Here is a 17,391-nt window from a genome sequence, read left to right on the forward strand (position 1 = left end):
GGGTGTCTGTCTATTTATAATTTTGTCATGAACTCATACCTCTAAGGGATTATGCTCGCCTCATAAAGACTCATGTTGTCTTAATTACATTTTTAGAAGATAATTTAAATTTTACCAATCATTGATCTTGTATATCTATATTATTAAGTAGAAAAACATTGTGACACGATAAGTCATGAGAAAAAGAAACTAGATAGAGAAAAAAAATACTTTAAGAATTTGAGTAAACTTTGTGAATATTGAAATCAACAAGCGAAAAAAAATAAATGACATGTCAGTGTTACAATTTATGTAATATTAAATTTAAATTTTCATATTTAAAATATTTTTTTAAAAATGATTTAATCGAAAATGTTAAAATTGTTTACCCAAATACAATCCTTGTATATGGTACACAAAAATAAACCGTGTGTCAAATATGCCACCTAGCAACTTTCCGCCCTAAGCGAAGTTTTGAATTAGCAGCGTTTTTTCAGGGAATGTAGATGATAAGGTGAAATAATTTTGCAGTATTTTAGAGCAAGTCCTATGAATAAGAATAAGGGCACCCTGCCAAAACTCTAGGCTAGGTTGAGGACACTAATTCGTAGACTCAAATAAAAAATAAATATATAAAAAAATAATATAAAAGAAAAAAACAGTAACGCAGTAACGCACGCTAGGGCTCTTTGTTTACGCAAAGCGGTGGGCGTTATTATAGTGGTAATGTTGTTGTTAACGAAACGCTCATATTCTCTCTCTTTCTTTTCCTCTTTCACTATCTGCCCTACACGTGTCCCACATCTTCAACAACAACGCTTTTCTCTTTCCATCAACCAAAACGCTGCCGTTTACATCTCCCATCCACGTGTACGGTGATGAGTTGTGCACAGGACTATACAATTCAATGTGTTTTCCAAAGTCAGATACAGTTGAACTGCTCCCCAGAGCAGGGTAATTTCGTCAGAACAGAACAAACTTCTTTAATGTCCAATAGTTTATCAACACTCCAAATTATGTGTTAGACAAAAATTTAATATTACAGTTGGATTATAATATATTTTTAATAAAATTATTGAATATTTATATATCATCATTATATATACTAGCCAAATATATATAAAATTGTATTTATTTTTTTATAAATCTATTTAAAAAATAATATAATTTAATATATATATATATATAAAGTATTAAAAAATATAATCATTATTTTTCTAAAAAGATTATTTAATTATTTTAAAATAAATAAAACTTATTCAATTAAATAAATAAACAAATTATTTAAAAGGTAAATTTGTCCAATTAAAACATGACATCAAAAAATAAATAAATAAACTATTTTTATTTATTAAAAGATAAAATTATCCAATTAAAAGATTAAAAAATAACATCAAAATAAATTATCAATATCATTATAATGGTATAGATAATATATATAATATAAGATTTTAAAAAAAATTATCCAAATCTTGTACAACTAAATCAATCTCAGTGGATTATTTCCAGATTGAGTGATAATGACTTGGGACGTATTACATTTAATTTGAATTATTTATAGTAAGTATATGTTTAATAAATTATAGTGATATGATACGAATCAAAATCAAATCAAACGGGAACAAAATAATTCTGGTATCTACTAAATTTGAGTTTAAATGATATTATTAATGAAATATTTATATACTTAATTAGTTAGAAATAGTGTTGGTATATTTCATTTGTACGACAATAATAATTGATAAATGAAATAAATGAATGAATTTGGATTGGTTGAATTTTAGAGATATTTTTAATTGTGGGTAACAAAATTTGTTAAATATAATGATAATGATTAGATTTTGAGTAACTTGGGAGTAGAAAGAGGAGGGAAAAAAGTATTAATGACGATGTAAAACGTAGTTACCGTTTTAACGTCCCTAAGTTAGAATGGTATTTTGGTAATTTGGGTGGTAACTCCCCAAGGTCGCAGAGATGCGGACGCCATTTGAACGTTCTTACATTTCAAGTGAAAAATACTGTATCTCAATGCAAAAATAAAATAAAATATTATTTATACAATTTAAATTAAAAAATGGGGAAAAGCAAAGAAACAAAAACAAGGCGAAAACCTCAGTTGCGGAAAGAAACATAATCTGGAATTTGAGAAGCAAATTAATCGTTTGCGGTTGCTTTGTTCCTCCTCTCGCAGGTAACTCAATCCTTATCTTCTCTGTCTCTTTCTTTATTTGTCCCTAGCTTTCTCTAAAAAGATTCCACTTCAACGCTGTGTTTCCTCTCGTTTTGATTTCACCAAATATCTTATTCGGAACTGGGTCTTTATCTTTTCAATTATTGCTAAGGGTTTGATTCCTGTGATTTACCCCCTTCTCTCCTTAATTTTACTTTTCTGTGTTGAAAGATTTTTTTTTCCCAAACTCAAAATTCATGGTAAAAGATGCCTAATTCTTGATTATTTTTGCATGTTCATATTGATCGGTACCCTTTAGCGTGTGTGGCATAATCCTTGTAAATTTATTAGGAAACGGATTTTGGGATCTCTGTAATTAATTTTGTCTCTGTTACTATTTTTTTTGTAGATTGGTAAATCAGATCCATGGTGGGGTAATTTATGAATGCTGTTATTTCCCTACCCGTTAGCAATAACCTTATTACCCCATTTAGGGTTTTGTTTAAAAGGGGAAACTTGTTTTCAAGAATCATGCCATTTATAACAATATATATGATTTTATATGTTTTTGTGTGTGAAGGTTTTAATTTTTTGACCCTTGACTTGAAAGGGATTCTTATATATTTGCGTGTTTTTTGCTATCTGGTTGTGTTAGGGCAGATGGTTAGGGGAGGAAGGTTTAGTGGCAAACGCAATTTCAGAAAAAGGGTTCGGTCAAAGGAGGGAGGTTCCGATGATTCGGATGAGGACTATGTGGTTTCAGATGACGGCAAAGAGGTATCTGACTATTATTGTTCCTCCTTTGATGGATGTGCATCAGAGGAAAGTTTTGGGAGTATTTTGGGAGAGGAGGAGGAGGAATTTCAAACGGTGAGGAATTTCAATAGATCCAAGGCAAAAAAAGGCACTGCTAGTAGGCAGAAAAATGCCAGTAAAAACTCGCACAAGGGGGGAAGGATTAAATATGTAGAGGAGGAAGAGGAGGAGGAGGAGGAAGAAGAGGAAGAAGAAGAAGAAGAAGAATACAAAGTGGAGGAGGAGGAGGAAATTCAAGAAGTGAGGAATTTACATAGACCAAAGGCAAAAAATGGTGTATGCAGTAGGAAAAGAAGTGCAGCAAAAATCTGCCCAAAGAGGGGAAGGAAAATACACACAGAACAACTGGAAGAGGAGGAAGAGTTCAAACTGGAGGAGGAGGAGGAGGAGGAGGAGGAGGAAGAGAAGGAAAAGGTGAATGAAGGTGGAGATTATGAAGAAGAGGAGGGAGATAGAGATGGAGAGGATGAAGATTTTGACTATGTGGATGAGGATGATGAGTTTTTGCCTGAGGAAGAAGATTATTCAGATGAGGAAGAGGAAATGAGAGGGAGAAAGAAGAACAATGATAGCATGAAAATGGTCAAGAAGGTTTTTCAGAAGAAAAGGTCCTCTGTAGTTTCGACTAGAGGTAGAAAAAGGCAGAGTTCTAGAGCATCAAAGAAGCCCTTGAGAAAGAAAAGAAGAAAGAATGCAAGATTAAGGAAGAAGGTAAGATGTGAAGATGATGATGAAGATGATTTTATAGATAATAGCCCAACCATGAGGACAAGTAAGAGAAAACGGGGCCAGAAGAGAAAAAGGGTGCTTATTTCAGATTCAGAAAACGCATTTTCTGGGTCGTCTGATTTTGAGTTTACCATATCTGAAGAAGAGAGAGAACAGGTGAGAGAAGCCAAGAAATTGTGTGGAAATTTGAGAAATAACTTGAGGAGTTCATCCCATCTAATAAACAACGAAGAGGTTGGTGTCCATGAGGAACAAATTCAGTTGCGGAAACCACCAGCTCGGAAGGGTAAGGAAAAGATAGAAGAACCTCAAGGAAGAAAGGGTAAGGAAAAGGTGGAGGATTTAAAAAGTGAGATGGGGAAGCAAGTGTGTGGGATTTGTCTATCCGAAGAAGATAAAAGAAGAGTTAGGGGAGTACTAAATTGTTGCACTCACTTCTTTTGTTTTGCTTGCATTATGGAGTGGGCAAAGGTGGAATCTCGGTGCCCTTTGTGTAAGCAGAGATTCAAAACAATCAGCAAGCCTGCACGGTCAACCTCAGGGATTGATTTAAGAGAAGTGGTGATACAAGTCCCTGAACGTGACCAGGTATTTGAATTCTTCCTCGTAGCTTTTATATTTTCTTAAATTTATTGCTCTTAATGAATATATTTTGATTTCATATGCAGGTTTATCAGCCCTCTGAAGAAGAACTCAGGAGCTATATTGATCCATATGAATATGTTATGTGTTCAGAGTGTCATCAAGGTGGAGATGATGGCCTCATGCTTCTATGTGATATCTGTGATTCCCCTGCACACACATATTGTGTTGGTTTGGGGCGGGAAGTTCCTGAAGGTAATTGGTATTGTGATGGCTGTAGACCAGTCGCTCTGGGATCTTCAAGCTCCCAAGTTCAAGAAGGTGTGGCTGATCCAAGGGTGACAATCCAGAACCTTCCTGTTAGACCACCCCCTGCTCTACATGTACGAGAAAGTATAGACCTCAACATGATTTCGTCACCCCGTGCAGCTTTTAATCCAGGTTTTGGGCATCTTCCATCTTCTAGATTTAGTGGCAGAAGTGTTGAAGGATCTTCTCCTGTATCTGGAGGAGCACCAACGTTATCAGAGAGACGCTGGATACACCGTCAAATTCAACAATTACTTTCGATAGATAGGATGACTTCTACCCCTGGCAGAACCACCAATGGTATTTCAGCTACCAGTTCAACTAGTAACTTATATAGCTCTCAAATTGATCAAAGTAGGGGAACCGCCACTCTTCATGCAAGGACGCAGGATGTGGGAACATCATACCACACATTTTTTGATGACAGGTTATGCAACAATACCTCTCCACTAATGCAGAATGGACCATTATGGCCTGGACTTATGGGGACACCCCCAGTACCAGATTGTGAACAAGTTCATCAGTTCAGCAGATCAAGCATTGTTCCTGATGATGGCTTATCCTCTGCTGTCAGAGAAGAGACCAACTTTCAGACTGCGAAGGAGCAGTTGCAGTCGATGGTTAAAACACACCTGAAAAGCTTGTCTCAAAATATTGATTTAGGTCAGTAAGTATTGCTTTTTCTTCTCAGTTATAGATTTTTTGTTTCTGCCACTTTTTTCTCGTTCATCATATGGGGAGGGAGGGGGATTTTTGCTACATTTGGGACTCGAATACATAAAGTGTGGCCTTCCCGTCTATCAAACCTCAGGGCCCGGATCGTTACGAAATTCAGGACAGACTTTTCTGTCTGTGAAGAGAACCTTCATAGAGGTACCTGTGCGTTGATCCTTTTCTAATCAAGCATTGGAATAGTTTTCCATTATGATATCTAATAACAGGGAAATTGCATCATGGTTCCATTGAAGGGCTTTTTGCTCATTTTCATTGCTTTCATAGAAAATCAAAATTCTTTTTATCCTTTTGATTCAGGCCACAGTACTTTCAAGGATATTGCTAGGAGTTCTATGCACACCATACTAGCAGCTTGTGATCTTGAGCAGAAGAACACTGAAGTTTGCAATGTGGCTCCTCCGTCTGCCTGTCCGCACATGGAACTAATGGTTGGCGGGCCAACGAGTCTGATTAAAGGTTGCTGCTCATCGTGCTTTGATTCTTTTGTAGGAGATGTGGTGAAGAGGGTTTTGGACACAAGAGTTTCGTCCCAGTGGTTACGATTAGGTCTATAGGCATGAAATTATTGCAATGTGTCCAAAGACACCTTTTTTGTTAGTTCAGAAAGACAAGAACATTTCATTTACCTGTTTATAGATATCACATGAATATGATTCACTCTACCTCTGAACAAAGGCTGCTGCTTCTAACAATATTTGTTTAACTGGGCGTTTATACAGATACTGGTTGAATGAAAAAGGAAAATGTGAAAGATTTATAGTGAACGTTATTTACGCATGTTTGTTTAAATATAAATGCGGAAGATACTACATATATATATATATATATATATTAATTTAAATCCAGATAAAAAAAAATTGTAATTCGTCTTATTTTATTCACTGCTTATTTAAAAGCGATATCGACGATTAACTACATTTAGTGTCAGACATTCCGTTTACAACATTGGGTTTACACTCTATCGGTAACCTCGTTGTTAGTTTTGTCGGTCTTGTCTGCCGTAGTGGATTATTTTTCCTTTATTATACAAACACAAGCTGCGCGCATTTGTGCCTCATCATTTCAGAATGAAATTCTAATCTTCATTTTTTTTGGTTTTTTGTTTTGCTTTCTTATAGAAAGGAAGCACATGACTTTCTGGCACGAAATTAAGTTGAGATACCCCGTTGTTTATTGTGATTTTGATGAATCACCATAAAATAAAAAAGTTCCAAGCACAATGCGATTACCGGTAGGAAAGGATCCATTTCATTTAAGCTTTATGATCTGAGATTAAAGGAGATGACAAAACTCTTGAACTAAAAACATCAGTTCACATATAAAACATAAATTACATTCATTTTCTACTACTTATTCCCACTCTGATCAAATACATAGACAATTTCACGAGGCAAACCATACATTCCAGGTATCGCATGTGAATTACCCACTACTGAAGCAGCCACCTCCATGATTTCCTTCATAAATTTTCATCAAGTATGGTGGACAGCAACAGCCCTTGAACAAACTCGCATCTTTTTGCCTTCTCCTCCTTATCCTTAACTGACAAGGTTGATGTCTCCACATTTCTAAACAGAAAGAGTAGACACATTAGAAACCAGAAGATGCAATTAAGACAATCAAACGTGCCACTTGATTTGTTATTGTTAGCATATTATGCCCATAGCAAACATTGTTTTGCAACAAAGCACTGAATTGATTGGCTGGGGCGGTGAAAGGTCATAGAAAGTAGACGTATTGATTAGAAAATAGTCTAGAAAAAACAATTGAGATGAAGCAAATAGATTGTTCAACTAAATTAGGCAATGCAGCTATCAATAAACTCAAGCAAATGAAACCTGCCAGTATCACATGGTTGGCACTAGTGGGAGAGTAGACAGGGTGGTCGAAAATCATCTCAGTGAAAAAAATCTTATCCAAAAATGTAACAATATTAGAGTGATACCAGACAGTTTCTAAACTTCAAATATTAGTACAACAAATGGAAAACAGTAGGCAACCAACCCCACCAGGAATACTTTTGCAATATTGAGCAAAATTCCATGAAGCGGAGGTAGAAGTTTTTCGAAAAAGAAATAGAACTGAAACAGATATACCTTGTTGACACACTCTCATCTGAGCCCCTTTTAGATGATCTTGCCTCAGTGTGTAAGTGAGGCTGAGAGGTGGTATGTTCATTAGCTAAAGGCAGTATAAATGATGACAACAGGGGATCAGCTGCATTAGATGAGGATACTATACATGAAGATCCACCAAAAAGGGACTGCAAATTTCCTTCTCGTAGCTCCTTCCTCAATAATGATAGTGTTGAATAAGATCCACCTTTCCGTGATTTCCTTTTTCGCTGCATGTATTCACTGGTTAAGAAAATCAATCAAGTAAAAGGGTTGGGTTTAAATGTAAATTTGCTGTGTTGTCTTCAATTTTACTTGACTATCCTTTTTAAAGTATACATTTTGGCAAAATGTCCCATCCCATGATGTAAAAAAAGTTAACTTGGTGAATTCTCAATTAACCTGCAATTAATTAAAAAAATTGTAGTTTTAAGAATTAACACAACCAGTTTAACTTAAAAAAGGATATCTTAAATATACTCCCATGTTGTAGAGTTATATGTGCCACCATATCAACCCCCACCCTCAATGCACAAACTGGACATACCTGCACACAGAAATGATAGAATCAGAAAAACCATTGATTTACTTAATTATGAAAACGTGTGTCACTTTGTTTCTAATATATTAGTCTCAAAATAAAATTTGACTTTACCCACACGAAATAGAGGGGAAAAGGTATATAGAAATGAACAAAAACTTAAGGCTATTCACTATTTATGCATCGATCAGACAGAAAATACTATAAATGCTTCTAAATTGCACAGAAAATTGTTAGAAGGCCAAAGAAAATAATCATCATACCCCATTTTTTGCTTCCATTGGATGTTCTTCGTCAATGTGGCAGCATAATCCAACAATATCAAAGTACTCGGAACAGAATGGGCAGAGAAACTCCTCCCTTATGTCATCATCCCCATCATTTTCATCGAAACCCATGAACATGTCTATATTCACAAAAATTCAATATTAGATTATCGAAAGAAAAAAAAAACAGAGCTAGAACAATCCCAAAAGCTCCTCTGCAGTAAATGCACGCAATTTAAAATCACAATATGATAACTTCTAATTTCACGTAATAGCATAGCTAACCAATATCTTCACATCACAAATCCAAATTATCCCTACCATCATAATCACCCCCGCACCACAGAAAACGAGGCACCGATACCAGCTTGAGCTGCGCTTTTCAGATAATATTATTTTAATTAGGCTTCCAATTTCATGAAATTCCCCATTTCCTGCCCAGTACCAATAATCCAAACCCATCAAACAACCATTAAAATCAACAACAACCAGCTGAAGAATTTCCAGGAAAATCCAATTTTCACGTTATGCCCCTATTTTCCCTCTTCGTATATACATCGAGAAATCGAAAATCCAACCCCCACACCCATACCCCTGAAAGTTGTAACAATTTAAAATTTTGTATAACAGAGACCTCGTCCTGAATAGGAGAAGGAGGAAGCGAAGAAAGGGGGAAAATGAATTGAATTGGGGGAAGTAGAGACGGCGAACCTGATCGAGATTGGAGAGCGGATTGGTAGCGCCTAGAGGCGGAAGAGAGACGAGCACTCCAAGTGGAATCACCGTCCATGTCTGGGCTCTGTTTGTGTATGTTCCGATTGTGATCTCGATTAGGATTAGGGTTTTGGTGGAGGAAGAGAAAGTGAGACAGTGAGAGAGAGAAAGAGAGAGATGTGAAGGAACAACACAACGATGCCGCAAAGGGAAATCTTACTGCATTTTCCTCCTTTCATTTATATCCTTTTTTTTTCATTTTCTTTTTTCTTTTATTTTAGTTTCACTTTTTTTTCTCTCAACTTCCCACGTCAGCAACAATAACAACAACAAGAGGTCCTATGTACAGACTTTCAAAGTCCAGCAAACTCTACATTGGAATGCACCAACCGTGTCTGAATCCTAATTGCGGTTAATAACATGTAATATATTAAAATACAATAATTAATTATCCAAACTACTTTAACTATACTTTCCCTCTACTTTAAATATCAATAATTAATTTTTAGTGTTTTTTAATTCCTTTTTACTATTTATTTTTAAAATTAATAGTATTTAACACCTAATAAATCCAATCATCTACTAAAATACTAATAAATGTTGTTTTACACATTGAAAATAATATACAAATTGTGTCAAAAAAAATAGCACATGAATAGAATGAAAATCTTTCCAAAAAAAAAAGAGAAACATAATCTGATTCCACTAATCCTAACTGTAAAATATTTTTCATCAGATGAATAAAAATAATTAAAAATAAAACCAAAATTAAATGAAAGGTATGGAAGTAATAATATTATTCAATAAGAAACTAATTAAATTCATTTATATTATGTCTGTCATGTATGAAGAAATGAAATCAATGCATTCATTGAATGTGTTTTTCTTTATTGTTTTAAATAATAGCAATAATAACATTGTACCCAGAAAAATTACACTTATATAATAAGAATTAAACCATAAAATAAAACATAGTTTTTTCAGGAGTGTAGAAAATTTACACCAACTATAAACCGTAATTCTGTTATTGTTTCTTACTAACCGTAACTTGTAAGTAATAAAAGGATTTTCTATTTTTACATCTCTTTCTTTTTTTATTTTTAATACTCACTTTTAACAGTCAACCACAAGAAAAACATCTACAACCAAACACAGAAAGCTCAGACATTTATTCTAACTAGAGTAGTTATAGTTAGTTGGGAGACGTGTGTAACTATTTTATATGGTTAACATTTAAAAAAATATTTTTAAATACACAATTTTAATACATAAAGTATATATTTAATTTATAGTGAATAATTTTAATTATTTTTTATAAGAAAATTATATAAGAAGATGGTAAAAAAAATGAAGATATCTTTATTTTAATATTTCCTATAGAGAAAATATATACAAGTATACCTTTTTCACCAAATTATAAGCTAATTATGTACGATCCAGGATTTTATTATTATAAAATTAATAGTATATAATTGTGTACAATATTGTACAATAATTACGTATAATTACGTATAATTTATAGCGGAAATTAATTGTACAATGTCTTTGTAAAAATATATGTGAGCAGTATTGTATCGGTGCATATGAATGACTGATTATTCGGCTTTGTTATTTGTAGTCAAAATGTATATGAAAATAGGACATAATTCATTGTTGTATTTTAAATGTTGCAAGTTGCCCGGGTACATAATACAAGAAATGTGTATTTTAATTTTACAATTGTATATAGAAAATGTATAATGTGATGTAGGTTAAACTTTTAACTTGTAAGCAAACTTTTGAACCTTGTGAGCATGCTCCTTGGATAGGAAAAGTGAAGAGGTTCTATGTGAAGTTTCTAAAGAAAATAGCAAGATTATGTATACATGGTGGGTGGGAGGTTAGTAAGGGAATGGAACATTGTTCTTTTGGAGTAGGGATAATTTGTGTTTGTTCTGTTGTTTATGCTTTATGTGTTAGGGAATAACCATTCATCAGCTATAGAAGGTGAGTTGAAGGTGCAAGTGTTATCCAACTTCATTGTCAATAAACTATTTTAATAAGTTATAATTGATTATGTTTGAGGTTATAATTGACTATAGCCTCTCATATAATCGGGTAGATTCAGTGCTATAATAAGTTAAAATTTGGATATAATAGATTACATTTTGACATGTAATAGTTTTTTATATAATCGATTATAGTATGAAACATAATGGATTATGGCTCTTTGCATAGTCAATGCCCTCAATTCATTTTAAATTATTTTGATAATGAATTTAGAGAAATAAAGTTAGTTTTCATATAATAAAAACATAACATTCCAATCCTTTTGGCTGAAGAAGTAATGATTGGATAATAATTGTTTCTCCTATACTACTATTTTGTATAATTGTTTAAATTGGTATGAACTACGTGATAGTAAATTACATGTATTTTTTGAAATGTTTTGTAAAATATTATTTTCATATTCGTTACAAGATTAACTAGTTATTATTTTTGATAGTCAATTTATTTTCTTCAATTATTTTTCGTTTCATAAATCAATTAATAATAAAATTGTATTATTAAACTCATAATATTGATGGTATGAAAATTTATTCTTTCTTATTTATTTATTTTTATCCAAATATAGAAATACAAACTTCATATATCAATATTTATCTTTATTTAAATTGAACTTATTAACAATTTTAAACAAATAGTATTTAAGTAAATGAATAAATAACACAATTATTTTTTTTCTAAAAAATCACATAATATTTTCCTCTCTTTTTTTTCTTCTTTTTCCACTCTCATCCTCTTCTAAACAAAGACACCATGTGTATATTTTTTATTAATAAACATACTATGTGTAGTTAGTTATAAAATGTATAGATGTTAAATAAAAATGTTTTAGAGAGATTAAAAATGAAGTATTTAAATATATTTTGTTAACTACTTGTTTAGCTAAGAAAAAATAAATTTAATTATTTACAACAAATAATACAAAATATTGGAAGTTTTATATAAAAAACAAATATAACTTTTTTTAAGAGAGCGTGTATTATGTGTTTATTGAAGAACTTCGATGGCACGTGAGTGGCTGTTAGATGTTGAAGCTTGATCACGTGAGAGGAGATTGATCGATTTTTGTTTCTGGTTTGACTGTAACCAAACGACGAAGCATTTCATTTGATTTGTTCCGAATCTGAATGGCGACGAGAAATCGCACTCTGCTTTTCAGAAAACACAGAGATGCGTTGAAGAGTGTTCGCATTCCCTCCTTCTCTTCGCCGCAGTCCACCTCCTCCCGCGGCGGCGGTGGCCCCGTCATCGAATTGGTCAGCACCTCGCTTCTCAATCCCAATCGCTCTTACGCTCCGCTTAGTACCGATGATCCTGGCAATTCGAGGTGCGCTTCACACAGATCTTACGATCTCACATTTCCATCGATTTTAGTTGTTATCGTGGATCAATTGTCCGATTAGCTTTTTATATGTCAGATCCGTAACTTTTTAATTGGTTCATGAATACTGCGAGGAACTATCTGTATATGTATATAGGACTAGGAGTGTTTCCTCTTGAAGCTTGGCACTCAAAACACGAAGCCATACCTGGAGGAATTTTAGACTAGTATTAGTAAAGTATATCTCTGGCATTATCGAGAGTCTTGTGGATTAACCGATGATTTTGTATGTGGTGCACTCTTAATTTTTGCAGGTAAATAGAATTTCGGTGGAACGGGGTAGTTTTTTTCTAAAATTGGACACTCGTCTTATAAAATTATTATGCATATCTCACTTCCTTCTGTTTCTCACATGTGCATGTTTCAAGTTAACAGATAAGACTTGAAAATGGTGAATTGATTATTATTTCTATGGATACAGTAAGGGTCCAAATGCAATCAATGTGGGACTACCTCCTGCATGGGTGGATTTGTCGGAAGAAATATCAGCAAATGTGCAACGTGCACGAACAAAAATGGCAGAGTTGGCCAAGGCTCACGCAAAGGCTTTGATGCCGTCATTTGGAGATGGGAAAGAAGATCAACATACTATCGAGACTCTAACACACGAGATAACTGACTTAATAAAGAGGTCGGAGAAGAGACTTCGGAGACTTTCTGCTTCTGGGCCTTCTGAGGATTCCAATGTCAGGAAAAACGTGCAGGTACAATTGCCGAACTCTTACAAAATACTAATGGGATAAATGAGTGATTATTGCTTTTGCCCCAAAACAATGAATTTGTTTTATTCAACTTGGAAATCCTTTTGGCTCTTCATTAACCATGCATCAGACACTTTCACAGTATCACTGGTATGGTATGCTGCTTTTATATTTTAGGAGTAATGAAAGGAAATTTGTCCGGTAAAACTATGAAGAACCGATGCTTACATCTACTTAAGGTATTGTATCTAATACATGTACAGTATCCCTCATACTTGGATACTTGTCCAATAATTCATCCTTTTTATGGATGACGCTCAATAGGGAATACGATTGACACTAATCTTGTCTTTAAGGAATAGATAGTGATTAGTGATGACAGTGATTAATAAGCATCCTCTTGGTTTGAATTTTTAGAATTGCAATTATATGTTTATTCTTTTTAAGAAGGTTTTATACGTATCTATATTGCATGTATCACATCCTATATATTTTTTGGAATAATCATCTTGTGTTGGATATATATGCATATTGCATTTGTGCATCATAGGAGAAACGAGAAAGAATTACAACGAGTGGGGGGAGGTTGGAAATAAAAGACTAAAATGTTCGACATAGTTCCAGCTTCTCTATTATCACATATGGAAACTCCATTTAAATTACTGCCTGGTGTGAACACACCATTAAATCAATGGGCTTATACCTTAAGAATGTGCAGACAGAAGGCTTACTAGACAAGGCTTACTGACAATCACAATGCCATCCAATAACATATCCCATTGGCATGCGGACATCCTTAAAGATGCATGTACTTTGCTTCAGCCAAACAATCACAATATTGTGCCTCCTTTTTTTTTATCAACCCTTTAAATTATGTCACGTGAAATTGTTCAAAGGTGAAAGGATAGACCCAGTATTCTGTAATAACCCCAAAATTTTATTACAAAGGACTGCAGTTAGAACACAGCAGAAAAAGTTCCACGCTATCCTATTGCTTAATGCTGCACAGTGAACCATATACCATGTTCCTGTATACAATTCTGTCAAACTTAAAATTAATCATTGGCCAATGTAAGCTAACAGATAACCATTTCAAGTTTAGTTGAGATTATTCTGGCAGTCAAGTATTCATTACAGAAACTAAGGTCTTATGACGAGAACTTAGCAAGGGGATGAGGAAAAGGCTTATGATGACCATTTACTTTTATACTATATTCTTGTGGCTTATTGATTAAACAGTTTTCATCAAGTCATCCAAAAGTTTAATAGGTGTTTGGTTATGCGACTCTAATATTTAGATGTGCATTAAGTTGAAGCTCTGTGTAGTAGCTTCTTGTGAATATTTGATGTGAAATCATAGCTAAACGCATGTAACTGAATTCAAACCAAACAAACTACGCTTGATTAAATTAATCCAAATATCTTACTTGTATATGAACTTGCTGCTTGTACCATGTTTAACATTTTCTTATTTTGTGTACTGCATGCAGCGATCTATTGCTACTGACCTTCAGAACCTCTCTGTTGAGCTACGCAAGAAACAATCAACTTATTTAAAGCGCCTCAGACTACAAAAAGAGGTGAAAGAAAAGCCTGTAGTTTTACTGTTCTTTCCTTGACTAACAAAGAAAATAAAGTACCATTTTTTTATTGGGCATTTTGTTGTTAACTCGCACAGTTGATTTTATAGTGACAATTCAATAAACCCAAAATAATACAAGCGTGCAAATCAATTTGATTCACTTTAGCTCATTAAATTCTATCCTCAATTCTTATCTAAGTACTATATGAAAACTTCATACCACACGCATCAATTTTTTTTTCTCTGTTGTGGCCAAATCATCTCATGGTAAATAATACTTTTGAAGTTTTGGTCTTTAACCAAGTCAAATGACGTCATTTAGTCCATGTAGCTGATCTCACCTAGGTGGGATAAGACTTTGTTGTCTTTGTGACCAAATGATCCCTTGAAATTTCTTTTCACTGGATAACAAGTAATGAAGTATAAGATCTTTTGTTTGTGTTGGAGATCCCATGTTAACTAGAGATGTAATGAAATTGTAATAAATTAGTGGGTACAAAACTCAATTTATGAGTTGGTATTGTAAGGTTAAATTAGACTTAAAGTTCAAGGAAAGTTTGTTAGACCTTTTGTATCACTCACTATTGTGTCACTATCAGACTACCCACTAATATCTAGTCACCCCTAAAAGCTGTCTGGTCTTCAGTGTGATTGAATGTGTTAGAGATCCATGTTGACTAGAGATTTGGCAAAAAAAAATTATAGTATACAAGTGGATTCAATCTTCATCTTATAGACTGATTTTGTGAGGTTAAGTTAGGTTTAAAGTTTCCTCGCTCTCTATCTCTTGCCTCAAGATTATCTCAATTCTCATGCTATGCACATCACCAAATAATTGATGGATTTTGTTTAAAGCTTTTGATCATCATTTTATTATATTGCAGGGTCAAGATGGAGTTGATCTAGAGATCAACTTAAATGGAGGTAAATCAAGATACGAAGATGATGATTTGGATAATATGGTACTTATTTTTCTGTTTCATTGTTTTTAGTTCACTTCTTTGTTTGTTGAGTACAGAATTGGTGGGCCCAATAATTTTGTTCCTACTCAGATTATTGGCTATTTATTTGCTGGAAGATTAATTGACAAATTATATTGTCCATATTGTCATCATACCCTTGCTGTAGTTTGATATATGTTATTTGATTGCTAAAGCTATCAAATTGTTTACATGTAGGTATTTAATGAGCATCAAATGGCCAAGCTAAAAAAAAGTGAAGCATTCACAGTGGAAAGAGAGAAAGAGATCCAGCATGTAAGCAAAAGTTGCATTTATGTACTGTTACTAATGACTTGTTTTGACCTTATGTTGTGTTCTAGATTGACTTAGAGCCTTTTTGTTGTTTGCTTTTATAGGTTGTGGAATCTGTGAACGAGCTTGCTCAGATCATGAAGGATTTGTCAGTGCTAGTCATAGACCAGGTCAGCAAATACCCTCCCGTGAGGAAGTTGACAAATTTCTTTATTCCACACTCTTTTAACCATTAACATCACATCCTGTATACATAGGGAACTATCGTCGATAGAATAGACTACAACATTCAGAATGTTGCAACCACAGTTGAGGATGGCCTTAAACAGCTGCAGAAGGTCCTACTTCTGTTCTACTATTTTAATTTGACAGTATTGCTAGCTTCCCTCTTTCACCCCCTCTATCTCATTTTCATCTCTTTTCCCCTATGATAAGTATTTGGTTTATGTGACATGCAGGCAGAGCGAACTCAGAAAAAGGGGGGTATGGTAATGTGTGCTACTGTGCTTGTCATCATGTGCTTCGTAATGTTGGTTCTCTTAATCATTAAGGAAATTATATTGTGATCAACGGTGATATTCAATTTATTTTTAATATCTGGTCACCCCTCATTTGTGCGACCTTCTTCGACACCATATCCATTGTATACTCGGATAGTACGCAACTTGTCTTAGCGAAGACCAAGCAGTTTTGGAGTAGACAAGCCATATTTTTTTGTATGTAGGGACCATATTAATTCTCTTGCATTTTTTTTGTTTTCCACTGGGTGGGGAGGTAGGGTGGATTAGATGTGTAGAAGCACAAGAACTTTTAGAAGTTGGTGTGGTATAGTAGGAAAGGATACACAAGGACGGAAAATGTATAGAGCGGTTGTATAAACCTCTACTTGGACATTTTTTACCTGCGGAACCGGGTGCATAGTTCCTTTTCATACAACTTTTTTTTCTTTGATTGAGGGAAGAATTCTGAATTTATGGATTGATGAAACCTGCGGAACTGGGTACTCAGTTCCTTTTCATGTATGTTCTCTTCCTTGATTGTTGAAAGAATTCTGAATTCATTGGTGAAAAGTAAAAATAGTACCTGATGGAATTGCATGCATAAATTTAATTGAGCTAATATTTATAGTAAATGGTAATTTGTTTGAAAATACTATTCAGATAAGAAAATTGATAGAAAAATATAAAACTAAAAATATGATTGCAATGAATAAATTGAGTTTACAAAAAGTATAACAAATGTTACACAATTAAGAATAAAGTTTCGTGTACGCCACATGGCCAGTGGGAGGCCCAGACGTGGCATTTTAAGTAGATATTTAAAGTTGGAAGGTTTTGAGTCAATGGTGAGTCAAATATTTATGTTTAAAAGGTGATGTCATATCTGAAGGTTGGGACTGGCGACAGAAGTGGATGACGGAGAGTAAAATGGTCGGCGGAGACAAACGTGGGCGTTTTGGGGATGATTGCGGGT

The 17,391-nt window shown here is 34.0% G+C and overlaps 3 protein-coding genes across 8 annotated transcripts; 2 read left to right on the forward strand and 1 right to left on the reverse strand.

The window, feature by feature from the left end:
* Positions 1–1,941: 1,941 nt before the first annotated feature.
* Positions 1,942–5,994, forward strand: LOC137830064 (RING/U-box protein). Of its 5 annotated transcripts, none has more exons than XM_068637166.2 (5): positions 1,942–2,170; positions 2,810–4,282; positions 4,363–5,248; positions 5,397–5,458; positions 5,618–5,994. In XM_068637166.2, exons 2-5 carry the CDS (start codon positions 2,810–2,812, stop codon positions 5,666–5,668), a joined length of 2,472 nt encoding a protein of 823 aa, XP_068493267.1. In that variant the 5' UTR covers positions 1,942–2,170; the 3' UTR covers positions 5,669–5,994. The 5 variants fall into 5 exon arrangements, with proteins under 5 accessions (XP_068493267.1, XP_068493265.1, XP_068493269.1 ...); XM_068637167.1 differs by having other exon boundaries at positions 2,169–2,322; XM_068637164.2 differs by lacking the exon at positions 5,397–5,458.
* A 551-nt stretch (positions 5,995–6,545) lies between these two features.
* LOC137830065 (protein DEHYDRATION-INDUCED 19 homolog 3) lies at positions 6,546–9,341 on the reverse strand. Its single transcript, XM_090304325.1, has 5 exons — positions 8,953–9,341; positions 8,239–8,381; positions 7,902–7,981; positions 7,417–7,668; positions 6,546–6,888 (listed from the first exon to the last, which is right to left on the reverse strand). The coding sequence occupies exons 1-5, from the start codon at positions 9,029–9,031 to the stop codon at positions 6,780–6,782; spliced, it is 663 nt and encodes a 220-aa protein (XP_090160451.1). The 5' UTR covers positions 9,032–9,341; the 3' UTR covers positions 6,546–6,779.
* Positions 9,342–11,967: 2,626 nt separating this feature from the next.
* Positions 11,968–16,995, forward strand: LOC137830063 (syntaxin-43). Of its 2 annotated transcripts, none has more exons than XM_068637160.2 (8): positions 11,968–12,328; positions 12,804–13,086; positions 14,574–14,663; positions 15,550–15,627; positions 15,844–15,921; positions 16,023–16,088; positions 16,176–16,256; positions 16,377–16,995. In XM_068637160.2, exons 1-8 carry the CDS (start codon positions 12,129–12,131, stop codon positions 16,482–16,484), a joined length of 984 nt encoding a protein of 327 aa, XP_068493261.1. In that variant the 5' UTR covers positions 11,968–12,128; the 3' UTR covers positions 16,485–16,995. The 2 variants fall into 2 exon arrangements, with proteins under 2 accessions (XP_068493261.1, XP_068493262.1); XM_068637161.2 differs by having other exon boundaries at positions 12,054–12,636.
* The last annotated feature ends 396 nt before the right edge of the window (positions 16,996–17,391 follow it).

Source organism: Phaseolus vulgaris, chromosome 7, assembly GCF_051622355.1.
Source record: "Phaseolus vulgaris cultivar YP4 chromosome 7, ASM5162235v1, whole genome shotgun sequence".
NCBI lineage: Eukaryota > Viridiplantae > Streptophyta > Magnoliopsida > Fabales > Fabaceae > Phaseolus > Phaseolus vulgaris.